This window comes from Canis lupus, chromosome 29 (genome assembly GCF_011100685.1).
Source record: "Canis lupus familiaris isolate Mischka breed German Shepherd chromosome 29, alternate assembly UU_Cfam_GSD_1.0, whole genome shotgun sequence".
Taxonomy (NCBI): Eukaryota; Metazoa; Chordata; class Mammalia; order Carnivora; family Canidae; genus Canis; species Canis lupus.
Window position 1 is genome coordinate 34,581,355 of NC_049250.1, and position 16,486 is coordinate 34,597,840.

General features: G+C 38.3%; 1 protein-coding gene and 1 long non-coding RNA gene across 11 annotated transcripts in view; one reads left to right on the plus strand and one right to left on the minus strand.

The window, feature by feature from the left end:
* The window catches only part of LOC111093250, an 80,036-nt gene that overhangs the window by 62,596 nt on the left and 954 nt on the right, over window positions 1–16,486 (plus strand). For 4 of the 9 annotated variants that reach the window (XR_005381197.1, XR_005381196.1, XR_005381203.1 and 1 more), the window contains 5 exons: window positions 3,530–3,759; window positions 11,188–11,456; window positions 13,352–13,625; window positions 14,229–14,358; window positions 16,404–16,461. This is a non-coding gene — a long non-coding RNA (uncharacterized LOC111093250). Of the gene's footprint in view, window positions 1–3,529; window positions 3,760–11,187; window positions 11,457–13,351; window positions 13,626–14,196; window positions 14,359–15,862; window positions 15,924–16,403; window positions 16,462–16,486 lie in introns of those variants that run through there. The other 5 variants (XR_005381199.1, XR_005381204.1, XR_005381202.1 and 2 more) reach the window with 5 other exon arrangements.
* The window catches only part of MMP16 (matrix metallopeptidase 16), a 304,449-nt gene that overhangs the window by 44,867 nt on the left and 243,096 nt on the right, over window positions 1–16,486 (minus strand). For both annotated transcript variants that reach the window (XM_038579701.1, XM_038579700.1), the window contains exon 7: window positions 14,286–14,424. In XM_038579701.1, coding sequence (XP_038435629.1) covers window positions 14,286–14,424 — 139 coding nt within the window. The remainder of the gene's footprint in view (window positions 1–14,285; window positions 14,425–16,486) is intronic.

Sequence of the window (16,486 nt, forward strand, 5' to 3'; positions counted from 1 at the left end):
GCTTTCCATGCTAGTTATTTTGAGTAAACCTGTCATCAGCTAACCTCAGTTGGTTACCTCTTAAGCAGGAACATTCTAGTATGCTTTAGAATACCTGTTTGTAGTTCCTTATATCTAACCTACCCATGAAAACTTCTTCATAGTTTTTCCAGGCCTTGTCCAGTGATAAGCTCATGGATACTCATGCTGCACCGACATGAGAGAATGTTCACAGAACCCTAGTTTATATTTTCCAGGGTGTCTCCAAAGGGAATAATGTGTAAAAAAAGAAAAAGAGTTACAGTTCTTCCAGGAAATTCTTGTTATTAAAAAAAAAAAGAAGAAAAAAAAAACTTTAAAAAAATGTGTTTCAGAAGAACTTCCCTATGCTGTAGGTCAAGAATTTTCAGTCAATAAAAAGGAGAAACAAAGAGCCTCTCTTTTAATAATTAAGGCCTTGATATAGAAGATTAGCATTCACCTATCATTTTTTCCCCACTAGGAACCTACAGCAGGGGATTTTTGTTTGTTTTTAATGCACTTATATTCCCTTCAAAAAACAAAGCAAAACAGACAACTCATCAGCAAACATTTCCTATAGGGTTACATGATGAGATCCCAGCAGTTATACACAAAAAAATTAAGAAAAACAACACCTTGCCTGCTGAGTTTTTGTGGCTTAGAATTCAAGAAAATAACTCAACAATGATTATGAGTTATACATTTAATTCTTCAGGTGTTTTCTTTTTTTTTTTTTCTCTCTTCAGGTGTTTTCTAACAAACACCCAATTAATACAATTAGGCAATTCCTTTTGTATCTTGATGAGATTTTCACATGGACAAAGATGAACTTTGTTTCTCTTGTTAAGAGTCTTGACTAAGTATGAGATTCATATACAACTCTTTATTTTTTTAACATTGGAGGGATAGATTTTTAACTACCTTACCATCAGATGGTCTGGTTCTCAAGGAAAATATTGCCTCTTTGGCAGAATGAAGGCATTTATTGGATTTCCTATGAGGTTCACATATTCTGGAGCAAGTGGAAAGAACTGGTCCTTACTGACATTGTACTTGGCAATGTGCAGAGGAAAATATCAACAAGTCCGAGTTAAAGACAGAGAAGCTTTATAAATAAAAAGAATAACCTCAAAGAATATTTACAGTTGGAGACGAATTTACAGACCATCTATTCCAGTAAGTCATCAATGAGATCCATAGATCCATCCATCCATCCATCCATCCATCCATCCATCCATCCATCCAGTGTGTGTTATTAAGAGCCTCTTTTAGCCAGTCACTGAGCTAGGAGCTGTGGATACCAGTGAAAAAAACACACAGATTCTTGCTCCTGTAAAGCTGATGGAGCAGCAGAGGAAATAGGCACTAAGCAGATAATCCCTTGAAGAATTTTTAAATTGTATGCTTATTCCTACAAGGAAAACTGTATTGTCTAATGACTTTTTAAAATTTTTATCAAGCTAACACTCATACATGCTTTTCTAACACCCTTGGACTTGCCCACAGTTGTTGATGGGAGTGCACTGCATTGCTCAGATATACTAGATCAGAAATATGGCTGAGTTCATCCACTGCTCTCCTGCTGTGGTGTGGAAGTTTCTGACATTTGAAGAAATGAGATATCTGTGTGAAACGAGGTATCAACTCTTCCCTGTTCTCATAGTCTGTATTTGTCAGTGGATACTCTGTGTAGCTAATGCCCTTATCCTAATTGTTAACAATAGAGAGAAAGTTTCACTTCATATAATCAGGAAAGTTCCTTCTTAGCTTCTTAGCACAACTTTCGTTGGCTTCTGTAGTGTGAAGGTGAGGGTATCAGATGGTGGTCACAGGAGCTTCACCAAGTCTCTGCTCCTCCTCCAGTCTTCCAGTTCTTGAGCCTAGAGGGGATGTGTACGGTGATCTCTGACATGAAGTCTTTGCTCTTAGGCTTAAAGTGCATGGGGGCCGTGCATTCCTCCCAGCAGTAGTCGCTTCACCGCTAACCTGTTTGGGCCTAGAAGTGTTCCTCATCTGTAAATGTGATTTAAAACCTAAGCCATGAATATGTCTTATTTATTATAACAAAAGGTTTACGTGGGGGGAGAAAAAAGAGAAATATGGTTGAGAATCCAGCCCAACACATTGATTTTACAGGCCAAAGAAGTGATGTGCTTAAGAGCACACAATCAATTGCTAGTATCTTTGTACTACAGTCCAGGTATTTTTAATTCGATGCTCAACTTGCTATTCCAAATTGACTCTCTCAATAGAACACGTTTACACTCTGTCTGGCTTTCAGAATTGCTGAGGGTTTTCTGCTTCCTCTTGCTTTATCAAGTAATCATTCCACATTTATTATTGGAAGTGTTTATTAATTAATCCACTGTATTCTGCTCATGCCTTGTACATTGTGTCCTCAGTAATCAGATACCCTTTATAATTTATTAACTTAAAAAATCAACTATATTTTTGTCTTTTAGGGGCCATTAAAAAATCAACTATATTTTTGTCTTTTAGGGGCCACAAAACTCTACTCACACATTTATATTTTGTATCTTTTATTACAACACGGGTTTGTAAACTAGGGCTGCCAGCTTGCTGCCTGTTTTTGTAAATAAAATTTTATCAGAATGCAGTCACATCTATTCATTACATATGGTCTAGTCTGCTTTCACCCCACAGTGACAGAGTTTAGTAGTTTTGATTGAAAACCATATGATCCATAAAGCCAAAAGTATTTGCTTGGTGTCCTTTACATTAAAGATTTGAACATTAGTTCCTTGAAGACTGGATATTCTTCATATAAAAGAAGGCTGCCCTTAGATTATTTTTTTTTGCACTTAGATTATCCAATAACTATTGTTTATTGGGCTAACTATTGTTCAACATTGATATATTTATTCCTAGAGAACATTTCATGGATTTAAAAAAATTAATAAAGAATTAATATTTTCTGTAGTAGATTCTGTGGTTTAGTGGAACATTCAACAGCCTTGAGAGCAGATCGAACTAAGGAGTGATGGCTCTGCCAAATGCTAGCTGTGAGCTCTTGGGAAAGTAACTAAATCTGAATATTCCTTTCCTATTTTGTAACATAAGACACTAACCCCCTCATTCAGAGTTCTGGAAATAATGAGAGATTAAACGTAGAATATCCGGGATCCCTGGGTGGCGCAGCCGTTTGGCGCCTGCCTTTGGCCCAGGGCGCGATCCTGGAGACCCGGGATCGAATCCCACATCGGGCTTCCGGTGCATGGAGCCTGCTTCTCCCTCTGCCTGTGTCTCTGCCTCTCTCTCTTTCTCTCTGTGACTATCATAAATAAATAAAAATTTTAAAAAAAAATTAAAAAAAAAAAGTAGAATATCCATACTATACCTGGATCATGATACCCAATAAATGGTGCTTGTTATTTTTATATAATCTAATATTTGATTGTTCAAATTTGCTTGATACCAATTCAAATAAATGATATCAATAATAAATGATTAAGTACACTGATCTATGTTAGTGCCAATTATTTGAATTAAGTTCTAATATTGTTTATAGGCTGGTTACTCAAGAGATTTGAACAAATGCCCAACTATGGAGGTCGTATGACTCTTACCAGCATTTATTTTGCCACGTTCTACAACATCACCTAGTAAGCAGAGAGTTTTGAATACTTCCACAAATGTGGCAGCTGTTGACTTGGCAGCTTACTAGACTTCTCTTCAAGAAAGAACTGGCCTATCTATCAACGAATGCCTTTGGATCTGAGAATTGGGCCAAGAAACCAGGTAAGTGCTTTGGGATGGGCCAAACCCATGCTCTTCCTGGGCATCATCCAGCCAATACTGAGCACACCACATCCTAGATCCTGGTCATTTCTGCCCTACATGAGATTCCTCTGACAGGTAGTCTTTGCTCTGGAGCTCCTTATTTGGTTTGCTAAGACCCTGTCATATCTACAGCACAGTCCATGGCTTTCCAGGCCAGTCTTGCCTTGTCCCTGTTTGCCTTCCAGAAGCTTACTTCTCTCCTCATAACTTTATCTGTGTTTGCTTCCCAGGGAACTCAAACCTGACATGATAAATAAAAGGATATGATAAAAATTTTGGAAAATGAGAAAAAAATTAGACACAAGTTTTACTGATGGGAACATACTATAGTTTAAAATATGAATAAAAGTAGCTATAATAAAAACATACCATAGACTTTTGGAATGGCTATAAACAAGTGGAGGTAAATTTATCAAGGGAGATTTTCAAAAATCATATGTTTGACCCCTTGGCTTAGATGATTACTTCCTGTCACTATATAATATAAACACTAATGCTAAAATTTTCTGAAATTTATAATTCAAGACAATAGCACAATTCACATGCTATGAATCTATTTGTGTCTGTATCAGGGCCATTGAATGTAGATTCCTTAACCTACTGTAGCTTTTCAGGCATAAATTTTCCATTAGCTCCTATAGGGAATTAAGTTATCACTGCATTCCTCTATTTATAGTAAAAGATCTTTTAGGTTATCCATTGCACCATGTAAAAAACGGTATATTTCTACCTCAAATGAACTTCATTAGCACTCCTTAAACCTTTCAAGAATGAAGATTTGCAAGCAGGAAAAAGAGACTGCTGGTTTACAGGAGTATTTGAAATAAAGGAGTAATGCCGAGTCACATAAATAATTTTTTAACACTTATTTTCTTTGCCATTTTCCAATGCCACATATTTTAGACAGTTCTTTTTTGAGAGACATCTTCTGTATGCCTTCTTATTCCTAAACTCTATGGCCCTGCTCTTTTACACACTAGATATTTTGCTTCCAATTCCATAAATGATTTTGCCTCTTGAAATGAAACTGTCAAATAGCACGATAAGGACTGCTTAAAGTTATTAAGTGATAGCAACAATATGAATTTTGAGACTTCTCAACTACTTGACTTTGACTGTTACTGGTTTTGACAACACTGGAAGCTTCATTTTAAAAATTATTTTCAGTTCTCGAGAGAATTGCACCAACTCAATTCTCAACATAGATTTTTGATATTATTATCTCATAACCATTCAACCTGAACATGACTGGTAATTGAGAATATAAACATCTGGGTTGATTGTGCTCACAAAATGTTACTCTATTATATTTGATTTACCTGAGTGATGTTAAGTTAGCTGACTAGCTGAAATTGCGTGGCTGGTACACAGGCCTCACATTCAAGTATAAGCAGCTACACTGAGTAGCACCTTGATGAGTAAAAGGAGGTATTATATACTGGTTTCTTAAAAACAATACATACACGTACACATATGTGAGGTAGAACGAAAAAATTCCTTAAAACATTTATCTACTTACTTACACCTTCTTTCATTACACAAAAATCTGAAGGCTCTTAAAGGAAAAATACGTGATAACATAGTAAACCATAACTAAAAAATGGACAAAAGTAAGAGCAGGGAAATTAGAGAGTAAAAATAACATAGATATGCAATATAAAATAACAATGATGAAATTATTTCAAAGGAGGGCACCCACCTATTTTACACAGTCATTCCAATATACTTAATAGGAAATATGTTATAATCATTGTAAGCAGTAAATCCTGAGATTAAATTGAAATTACATAATGTTTTAGATAGATCTTCAGTAAGTGGATTCATTCTCTATTAAGATTTAGTTAACTTCACATTTTACTATTCTCCATGATACTAGAAATGTAACCAAGAAGAGAGGTTGCTGGGAATGAGGGCATCTCTGCTCTAAGGGGACACTCTGCTTAATTATTCCTGAATTCAGTAAGGGACTGAAACCAACATAGTATTAATTTGGATGCTCATAATTAACATGCTGTAGAACAATGCAGGAGGCAAATTTTACTACTCACATTCACTAGTATATTAAATCTATGCAATAGTTACTTAAGCTATTCCAACATAAACTTATGTGCTTGGTAAAGCTGTTTTTTTTTAGTAAAGCTGTACTGAGGTACCATTGGCATGGAATACATGGCACCTAGTTCAGTATATCATTTGTGAAGTTTTCACATATGTACTGTCAAAATATCAATATAGCAAAATAATGAATATATTGATCACCCTAAAAGTTTTCTCATGCTGCTTTGCATTCCTTCCTGCTCAGTTCTCAACTGCCCTCAGGTAACTTTCTGTCACTATAGATCACTTTGCATTTTCTAGAGTTTAATATCAGTACTCTTTTTTGTCCAAATTCTCTTACCAAACACAATTACTTTGAGCTTCATCCACATTGTAGTGTAAATTAGTAATTCATCCTTTTTATTGCTTGGTAGGGTTTCATTATATGGATACCCACCAGCTTGATTATCCATTTACTAGTTGAGTATATTAGAATTACTTCTGATTTGGGGTGATCACAAATACATCTGTTTTGAATATTTGCATAGATGTCTTTGGACATTTGGTCTCATTTGTCTTGGGAAAATACCTGAGAGTGCAATGGCTGGATCCTACAATAACTATGTATTTAACTTTTAAAGGAATTGCCAACACTTGGCACGGTCAGGGTTTTTAATTTTAGCCATTCTAATAAGTATGCAGTAGTATCTCATTGTATGGGTGTGCTTTTTTTCTTTTTTTTAAAGATTTTATTTATTTACTTGAAGGGGGGGGTCAGGGGAGGGAGAGGGAGAGAATCTCAAGCAGACTCCACACTGATCAAAAAGCTCCATGGGGTGCTCAGTCCCACAAACCCGACATCATGACCTGAATCAAAACCAAGAGTTGGACGCTTAACTGACTAAGCCACCCAGGCACCCCTCTCACTGTGGTTTTAATTCACATTTCCCTAATGATTAATACTGGTAAGCATCTTTTTTTCTGTGGTTATTTGCCACCGATATATCATCCCTGGTAAAGTTTGTTTAGGTCCTTTGCTCATTTTTATTGAATTGCTTGTTTTCTTTTTCAGTTTTAAAAGTTCTTTGTATCTTTTGGACACAAACCCTTCATCATATATATGGTTTGCAGACACCTAGTCTATAGCAATCTTTTTATTTAAAGTATCTTTAAAGAGCAGAAAGTGGGACACCTGGGTGGCTCAGCGGTTTGGCGCCTGCCTTCAGCCCAGGGCGTGATCCTGGAGACCCGGGATCGAGTCCCATGTCGGGCTCCCTGAATGGAGCCTGCTTCTCTCTCTGCCTCTCTCTCTCTGTATCTCTCATTAATAAATAAATAAAACCTTAAAAAAAGAGCAGAAAGTTTTAATTTTGATAAAATCCTATTCATCAATTTTTCTTTTATGGATTTTGATTTTGGCTCCATATATATAAGACAATTTGCCTAAACCAAAGTCACATATATTTGTCTCCTATTTTTTTCTAGTTGTTTTATAGTTATAACTCCTACTTAGGTTAGGACCATTTAGAGTTAATTTCTGTATATGGTACAAAGTTTGGATCAGAGTTTAGTTTTTTGCATATGGATATCCCATGGTTTCAGCATAATTTGTTGAAAAGATTATCTTTTCTCCACTGAATTTCCTTTGTACCTTTGTCAAAATTACTTGTCCATCTGTTTTTTAGTCTGTTTCTGGACTCTGTACTCTGTTACACTGATTTTTTAAGAAAAATAAGACAATGCCACACTGTCTTCATTATCGTAGCTTTAAAATAAGACTTGAAGTTATTAGAGTTTTAGAAATAGTTTTGTCTATTCTAGGTCTTTTGCATTTGCACATGAATTTGATAACCAGTCTGACAATTGCCACAAAAAGCCTTGTGGGGATTTTGATTGGGATTGCGCTCAAATGTATAGATGAATTTGGTGAGGGTTGTAATAATATTGAGTCTTCCAACTCATTAATGAGACATATTTGTTCATTTATTTGTCTTCTTTACTTAATTTAGCAAAATTTTGTGTTTTTTAGTGTAGAGGTCATTCATGTATCTTTTGGATTGATCTCTAAATATTTAATAGTTTTTGATGCTATTGTTTTTTTTTTTTTTTTTAATTTTCAATTCTTGACTATCCTTTGCTGCTATGTGATGGAAGGCAATTCTCCACCAGTCTTCAGCAGGTCTGGTGAGCAAAGGCAATGGCTGCCTTTGTCCTGGACTATATTTTGAAAGGTATTTGTATAGCCACAATCTTGGGGGATAGACTGTGTCTCCTCCATAGCAAAGTAAAGATGTATTTATTGTCCAGTATAATGAAGAAAAGGTCTCCCTTTGGGATAAAGTTTAAACAAGTGTACTGCTCATCATGAAATCTTTAGGTTCTCTAAGCTTGTGGTTCCTTCCTGCAATGCAACTGATTACATGTACAGGTGTCGCCTGGTCCTCTTCACATCACCTTTGAGAATCAGGGGCTCAGGGGGCTCATATAAATGGCTATACTCTAGCTACTGCCTTTGTCTCTGTCTTATTCTCTGACTCAGGAATCTTGTGTTTCTACCAACATCCCTGAAAGTGAGGCAGGCTAACATGTTAGCTTGCAAAGAGGGTAAAATCGCAGACCCATCACAGTTCTCGAAAATATACAGAGATACAATTGCTCTTTATATAATGGTCTCATACGCTACAGCTTTGCTAAATTCACTTGTCCATTAGAGGTAACTGGTTGACTGCATCTGATTTTCAACACAGACAGTCATCTTGTCTGTGAATATAATTTTATTTAGTCTATATCTTGCCTTATTCTGCTACATGAAATATCCAGTACAATAATGAATAAAATTGAAATGGGACATCCTTGTCTGTTCCTCATCTTATGGGAGAGGCCAGATGCTGTGACTTTTACCTCACTGGGGGAATACTTTTGTATCCTTATAAATATTCTTGAGCTTTGTCCTAGGACTGTTACAGTGCTCATTCTAAGATAATCGTTTTCCCCACTCCTGAGGTAAGACCCTTCTCAGTATTCCAGCCAATGGCCACAGAGAGGTGGCTGGTGGGAGTAAGTACTATTAGTGCTGTGTGAGTGTCAGGAACTGTTCTCTTTTATCCTATTAAACGATCCCTAATCTGCACTTTGGTAGTTAACCTACATACATATGCTGACCAATTCTTTCTCCTGCACTTCAGGGGGTTCCTCTGCTAATTGCGGTGTCTGCACTCCATGCAGCTCTCTTCTCTGCGCTGCTTGCCTCTGGGCACTGCAGCCACTTTGTTATCTCCTGACTCTCAGCTCTGTTCCCCTCAACAGAGACAGTCTTCTGAACACCACCTGGATTCTCCTACCCCCTTCCACAGCCTGGAAACTACCAAAACAGGAAATTGGGACACTTTCCAAGCTTATTTCTCTTTGTTTCCTGACTTACAGGTTTACTATCCTCTGTTTCTTGCTGTCCAGTGGCATGAAAATCATTGTTTTATATACTTTATCCAGTTGTTGGTGGGTTTAGGTGGGAGGATAAATCTGATCCCTATTATTACATCTGGCGGGAAGCAGAGGACACATCAGTATATTTTGATATACTACACTCTAACATATCGAAAAGCAATAAGATTCTGTTAAGAATATAGAACTGGTCACATTTATAGAGGACAAGTCGCTTACATTTTCATGTTTTTATAATTTATGTGCTGACAACTCCCACTGCATTTGACATATATGCACACATATAGTTTTGCCCAAAGTTTTAAAGCATATAAATTACACCAAAATATGAAGTTTTAATTGGATCTATGGCTTCCCATTTTTAAGATATTTATGAAGATCCATTTGCATATAACATATTATGCTTATCTTTATATTACGAAGGTAGTCTGTAGACTTTATAACTAAACACTCATTTTTACTTGTATTGAAATCCATACCTTCAAATTCTTAGGCATGATGAAAATAAGCCTAAATGTGTGTGAGCACATTTAGGAGATGCATGACTAAATAAATTTAAATCCCAACATGGATTTTAGCTCAAAAGGGTGAATAAAAGGCAAAGCTGGTTAAGTATAAGTACTATTGTGTAGTATAGATTAGAAGAAGAGAAAAAAAACATAAAAAGCATAAAGAGAACGAAGGGAAACACAAAGAGAAAGGAAATGAAGGTTAAAAAGTCCAAAGACAAGAGCAACCAGAAGAAGAATAATGCTTAAATCCATCAGCGGTAATGAGCTAGTGTGGCCAGGACAGCCTGGGACGAACTTTTGCAGGGCTGTGCACATGGATACAGATTAGCACTTGAATTTTCTTCTTCATTCATTCCATAAATCTTTGTTCAGTGTTTACTATATTCCAGGTATTGTTTAAAACAGAGGTCAGCAAACTATGACCAATGCCTATTTTTGTACAGCCCATGGTCTAAGAAGAGTCCTCACATTTTTAAAAGTTAAAAAAATAGGATATGTAATAGAGAAGTATGGGCTGCAAAGCCTAAAAATATTTGCTATTTGGTCATTACTGAAAAAGTCTGTCAATGCCTGGTTTAAGATACAGGGAATACATCAGCATAAAAGCAAAAGAGTGAGGGAGAGAAGATCTTGCCCTGGACGTGATATCCTAGTAGGAAGGATCCAGAAAAGCAATAAATAAGTGAAATGTATAGTTTCCAGATGGTAGGCAGAGAATTAGAAGAGGGAGAGAAATCGGATGCTAGAGGTGAGCTTTAGACCTGCCTCATGGCCCAAAGAGCAAAATGAGGAGGACGGTCTTGGGATGAGGGATGATCTGATTCCTCAGAAAAGCTGCATTTTTTGAGGTGATGAAGGTCACACAACGAGATGGTGGCAAGCTGAGATGGTCATTTTGATTGTGATTGTTGTGGTGACGGTGGTGAAGAGAGTGGTGCATTAACTGAAGTCCAGCGTTCTGGGGCTCTTCACTCTCCTGCCGGGGGTAAGGCGGACACTAGCGAATGGGGGTGGTCTCGTTGGGTTGACCTGGAGCTCCTGGCTCCCTCTGGAGAAGCAACAGTATTTGGAAGAGGGGAGCTGCATATTCATGGCTGGGCCTGAAGGAGGTTTAGTTGAAAGAACTGCGGAGGGAAAAGTGGAGGAAGGAAGCACCACTGCAGGGTCTTGGAGTGACAAGACTTTTAATATTAGACATTTCCTGATACTGGCAGTAGGTCAGAAGAGGCCACTGACAAGCACAACATTCTAGAAGTTAAATCATTATGTGACAAGAAAAAAGTCATTCCTATTCCTTAGCATCGTAACAGAGGAAACACCATATGGAGCCAAATCATACTTCAGCATGTAATAATTATTATTGTTATTCTTTTTAAATATTTTATTTATTTGACAGAGAGAAAGAGAGAGCACAAGCAAGGGGAGCAGCAGGCCGGGGGAGAGGGAGCCTGACATGGGGCTCGATCCCAGGACCCCGAGGTCACGACCTGAGCCCAAGGCCGACGCTTAACCAGCTGAGGCACCCAGGCGCCCCCATGCACATGATCTTTATTCAGATGATCGTCAAGCACCGTGATGCACCAGCACTTCTGAGAACTGAGGATACCGTCGTGTGCCCGAAGACACGGGCAGCTCTCTGGCGCCTCTTGCACTCGGATCCTGCAGGTGATTTCAGATTTCGCCCTGCGTTGCGTCGCAGGCTGTGGCTTCCACGCGCAAGCTGGAAGGCGGCCCGTGACAGAGGCTGGGCACAGGGACCTTCTGACGAGGTGGCCTCTTGGCTGGCCATGGAGCAACGCGGAGGGGCGCTGCTTGGGGGGCCCGGGGCGCCTTCTGTGAGGCCGAGGCCGAGGCCAAGCCAAGGCCAAGGCCAAGGCCAAGGCCAAGGCCAAGACCAAGGCCGCGGCCGCCTGGGCCAGATTCTTCCTGTGTTCCTGCTGCTGCTGCTGCTGCTCACGGGCTCACAGGAGAGCGCAGGGGAGTCCTTTCCTTCCCACGCAGGCCCCTAACAGCCTCCAGGTCCCTCGCACCGTGTCCCTTCTTTGTCCCCAGGGGTATAGTGAGCTCGCTGTGGGCGGCAGGAGGCCGGTGGCCCTACCCGGACCCGCCACAGCAGAGCTTTACGAAAACGGGTCTGTGCCAAGCACGTCACACCTGGTGGTTACTTCAGGCCTCAAGCTAATCCTGAGATGGGCAGTGATACGGAGCCCGTTTTCCAGATGGAGAAACTGAGACACAGAGAATTCAGTGACTTGCCCAGTTCTTGTGGCCAAGAAGCGCCCCAACTGGCCGCACCACTCACAGTCCCCATGTGCTTAAAACGAATGTATCCTATTTTCTCCAGGAACAATCTGTAAAGAAATCCCACGTATACACTTTCTTTTTTTAAAGATTTTATTTATTTATTTATGAGAGAGACACAGAGAGAGAGAGAGGCAGAGACACAGGCAGAGGGAGAAGCAGGCTCCATGCAGGGAGCCCGACGTGGGACTCGATCCCGGGTCTCCAGGATCACACCCTGGGCCCAAGGCAGGTGCTAAACCGCTGAGCCACCCAGTCTGCCCTACACTTTCATTTTATATGGATAGTTTGTGCCTCACTTAAAATATCCCAAGTGTTTCCCATACTCTGTGCTTTTATCATCCTCATCAACTCATCTAGTTTGATCCTGGGAACAACTGCTCTTTAAGGGTGTTAAGATCCCCCCCTTCTTTCCATCTGTTTCTATCCCTGTTTAAACTTCTTTTCAGCCCTTCAGGCTCTTGGCTAATTCAATCATCAATCAATCAGTCAGTTAATCGATACGTTCTGCGCTCTAGTTCTCCACAGTTTCATCTCAGATATCTTTTTTTGTTTGCTTAAGTTTTTATTTAAATCCCGTTAGTTACCATAGAGCATAATATTGATTTCAGGAGAATTTAGTGATTCATCGCTTACATACAATACCCAGTGGTCATCACAACAAATACCCTCCTTAATGCCCATCACCCATTTACACCGTCCTCCACCTCCCTCCCTCCATCAACTCTCAGTTTATTCTCTATTGTTAAGAGTCAATCCCTGGTTTAGGATGCGGGGAATACTATAGTATTCCTTTTCCTTCTTTTTTGCTTCCCTCATCTTTTTTTTTTCCTCATCTCCTACGTTCATCTGATTTGTGTCTTAAATTTGTTTTTCTCTGACTGACTGACTGATTTCACTTAGCAGAACACATTCTAGTTCCATCCATTTCATTGCAAATGGCAAGATTTCATTCTTTTTTATGGCAGAGTGATATTCCGTTATATGTATATCTATATAGATACATACACCCCCCTCACATACACACCTCTTCTTTATCCATCCACCAGTTGATGGACATTCTGGTCATTTCCATAATTTGGCTATTGTTGATAATGCCGCTATAAACATCAGGGTGCATGTGCCCCTTCCAATCAGTATTTTTGTATCCTTTGGGTAGATACCAATTGCTGGATTGTAGGGTAGCGCTGTCATATATCTTCTCCTCACAATTCTGTCAACCGTCCAACTCAATCTCTTTCCCTGTGTTTCCCCCACAGACTTATGACTTACCATTTTGAAGCAAGCTTTGAGGATGGATTACCAGGCACCTAAGTTAATTTTTTTTAATATTATTTATTTATTTGAGAGAGAGAGAGAGAGAGAGAGAAAGCATGAACAGGGGAAGGGACAGAAGGAGAGGGAGAAGCAGACTCCCCGCTGATCATGGAACCCAACACGAGGCTCCAGGACCCCGAGATCATGACCTGAGTGGAAGTAAGCCACTTAGTCGACTGAGCCACCCAGGTGCCCCAACTAAGTTCAGTTTACCAGGTAACCTTACTTTCGTATGCCAGGCAGTTAGTATTTGTGCAATTAAAACTTGTCACTTGGGTAAATAACAAGCAATACATTTTATTGGGTGAAATTAATTGGGTGAATTTTTTTCTACTCATGAGTTTTCCTTGTCTTTATGAGCAATTTCTTAGTTTACTGGGAACTAACTGAATCAAGTAAAGCTTAAGAGATTATATTGTAGTTGAATATAAGAAGCAAAATAGATTTCATATAAAAAGAGCAAGTAACTGCAAATACTCTATTAAAAAAAAAGAAGACAACCCAAAAATCTTTAGGTAATGGAAAAATTGGCTTTTTACTAATTAATCAATTCATTTCTTTTGGTATTTTAAGCCAACTGTAAAAAATTCACTCAAATGCCTTCTAAATTTGACTCACATATGAGAACGCCATATAAGAAAACATAAATTACAGAGTTAAACATTATCAATGATTTTACCTCATTTATATTTCTTTTTTCTCTTTTTTTTTCTTTTCATTTAAATTTCTGGTCAACGTATGCAGTTCATTTCATAAGATGAATTAGCTACCTAACTTCACTCCACAGGTTTCACTTCTTCATCTCTATGTGTGCTATAGGGCCCTGAACAAAATGACCAAAATACAACAGAGCAAGACATGGGAAACATTCCTTACCTTTAAAGAAGACAAAATTCCCATCACTGTTTTCATAAACTGCATCGATACTAGGAGGCAAGCCCCGCCAGAAGTAAGTAATTTGCATGGGGTATCCATCCATCACCCTGTTGTTTCTCACTCGCCAAAACCACTGGTCCTGCAAACCAAGCAAAAGCATCTCTCAACAAACATGCAGGCCTCCATGGCATTTCCCTGTGCAATGGTGTAACACTTCTAAAACTAAACTAGTGTCATTTTCACTGTCTCACATCAAAACAGTCAAAGAAACAGCTAATCAACTTGCTTACAGTGATCAGTAATTGGTTCTGTCTTTACCCACCCAACCTCTAATCCATACAATGTGATTGAAAGATAATGTAAAAACATTTAATTTAAGCACTTTACATTATCTTCAGGGCTTTTCAGATGGAAAAAACAGAAGTAGCACAGACAAGTCCCTGCCAGATTTGTGGATTAAGTCAGTTTTCCTGAATAAGAGAGCAACATATGGACATGTATGCATTTACAGACATATACAAGATCTCCACACCTAAAATGTGAGGGATGGAATAAAAGAGGCCATCCCTCCTGCTATGCTCACATCATACCCATCATCTCCTATAATTATAAGTAGAGTCCTCTTTCACCCTCAAACATGTTTTGGTTTGGATGACAAGTCATACGGTCACCCTACATGAACAAAGCTATCTTGAAAAAAAATCATCACAGTGATTCCAATCTGGGTCAACTGCCTCTCCTATACGCTCTCACCATATCCTGACTTCACTCAATCATAGCATCGGTCATTTTATGTAAAAAGTGTCTACTTTTATCTCTAGTGAAAATACGACTTGTCCCAGAGCAAGTATTTATAAATGTTGTTGACTTAATCATTAGCTTACACACAATGTGTTTCACTGTAAATTCTAAAGGCAGAAAAACTTCCAAAAAATGTTATCTCTGATGACATTCAATTGTTTTCTATGGAAAATTTCAGAATAAAGACTATCCAAAGTGTTTTGATATTAGAAAAACTAGGTATATTTTAAAGTATACTATTTCACTTTATTTCAAAATTTTGTATTTACAAACAACATTTCACTTGGAAATCATAAGTATGTTTCACTAAAATACTTCCAATTTCCCCTACTTAGATATTAGTAAGCGATTTATTACAGGGTTTTCTCAAACTTTTGGCTCACAATAGTTTAACCTGACTAGATTTCCTAGGACTTGTGAGTTATTCATAGAGTCATACACACACACATTCAACTGAGGATTCTTGGATTTCAGGTGATAACGATAAAAATGAACCTTTTCCCATCTAAACCAATCCAAATATAAAACTTTTCTTAGGAATCTTTGGATAGTTGTACTTCATTCTAGTTATCTGGAGCTGTCTTCTCTATGAACTTTGTTCTTTATAAAAAAGAAGGAAGTAACTTAATTAACAACTCTAAGTTTGTATCCTATTCTTGCTCTGTCCCTTAATAACGGTTACCCTAGCCAACATACTAGTCATTGAGTTATTAAAACTAGTGACAGACTCATAGTATAAATACTATCTTATTGTATTTTATTTTATTTTTATGTAGGCTCCATGCCCAGTGCGGAGCCCAGCGCAGGGCTTGAACTCCCAACCCTGAGATTAAGACCTGAGCTAAGATCCAGAGTTGGACACAACCGATGGAGCCACCAAGGCACTCCTAATTACTGTTTTAAATATAAAAGGCTTTCTGAGAACCTGGCACACGGTTGTTATTATTGCTAAAATTATATTGAAACTGGTTATATCATTTTCCTTCACAATCCTGCTTACAGTTTTAGCTGCTGTTCTTTGTTTTCTTTTCAGATTTCAGCCACATTATGGCTCTAGCCATGCATCTCTTTCTTACCAATATCTTCTTATGTTATTAACCTTTTTGTGTTAATTTTTATGGTACCAGTTAACCTGAATTAATACATACTTTGATCCACATATAGTAGATACATTAAACTGATTTTAAAAAACCAAGTTATGCCATGAAAAGATCGATCCAGGTAAATTACACAGGCATGAAGATCCAGGGCTTACTGTTAATAGTAGTTAATAGCAGATGATATTCTGATAATTTATTTTTTTTATTTTTTAAAAAGATTATTTATTTGAGAGAGAGAGCATGCGAGAGAGAAGACAGGGCTAAGAGGAGTAGAGGAAGAGGGAGAGAGAAACCCAAGCA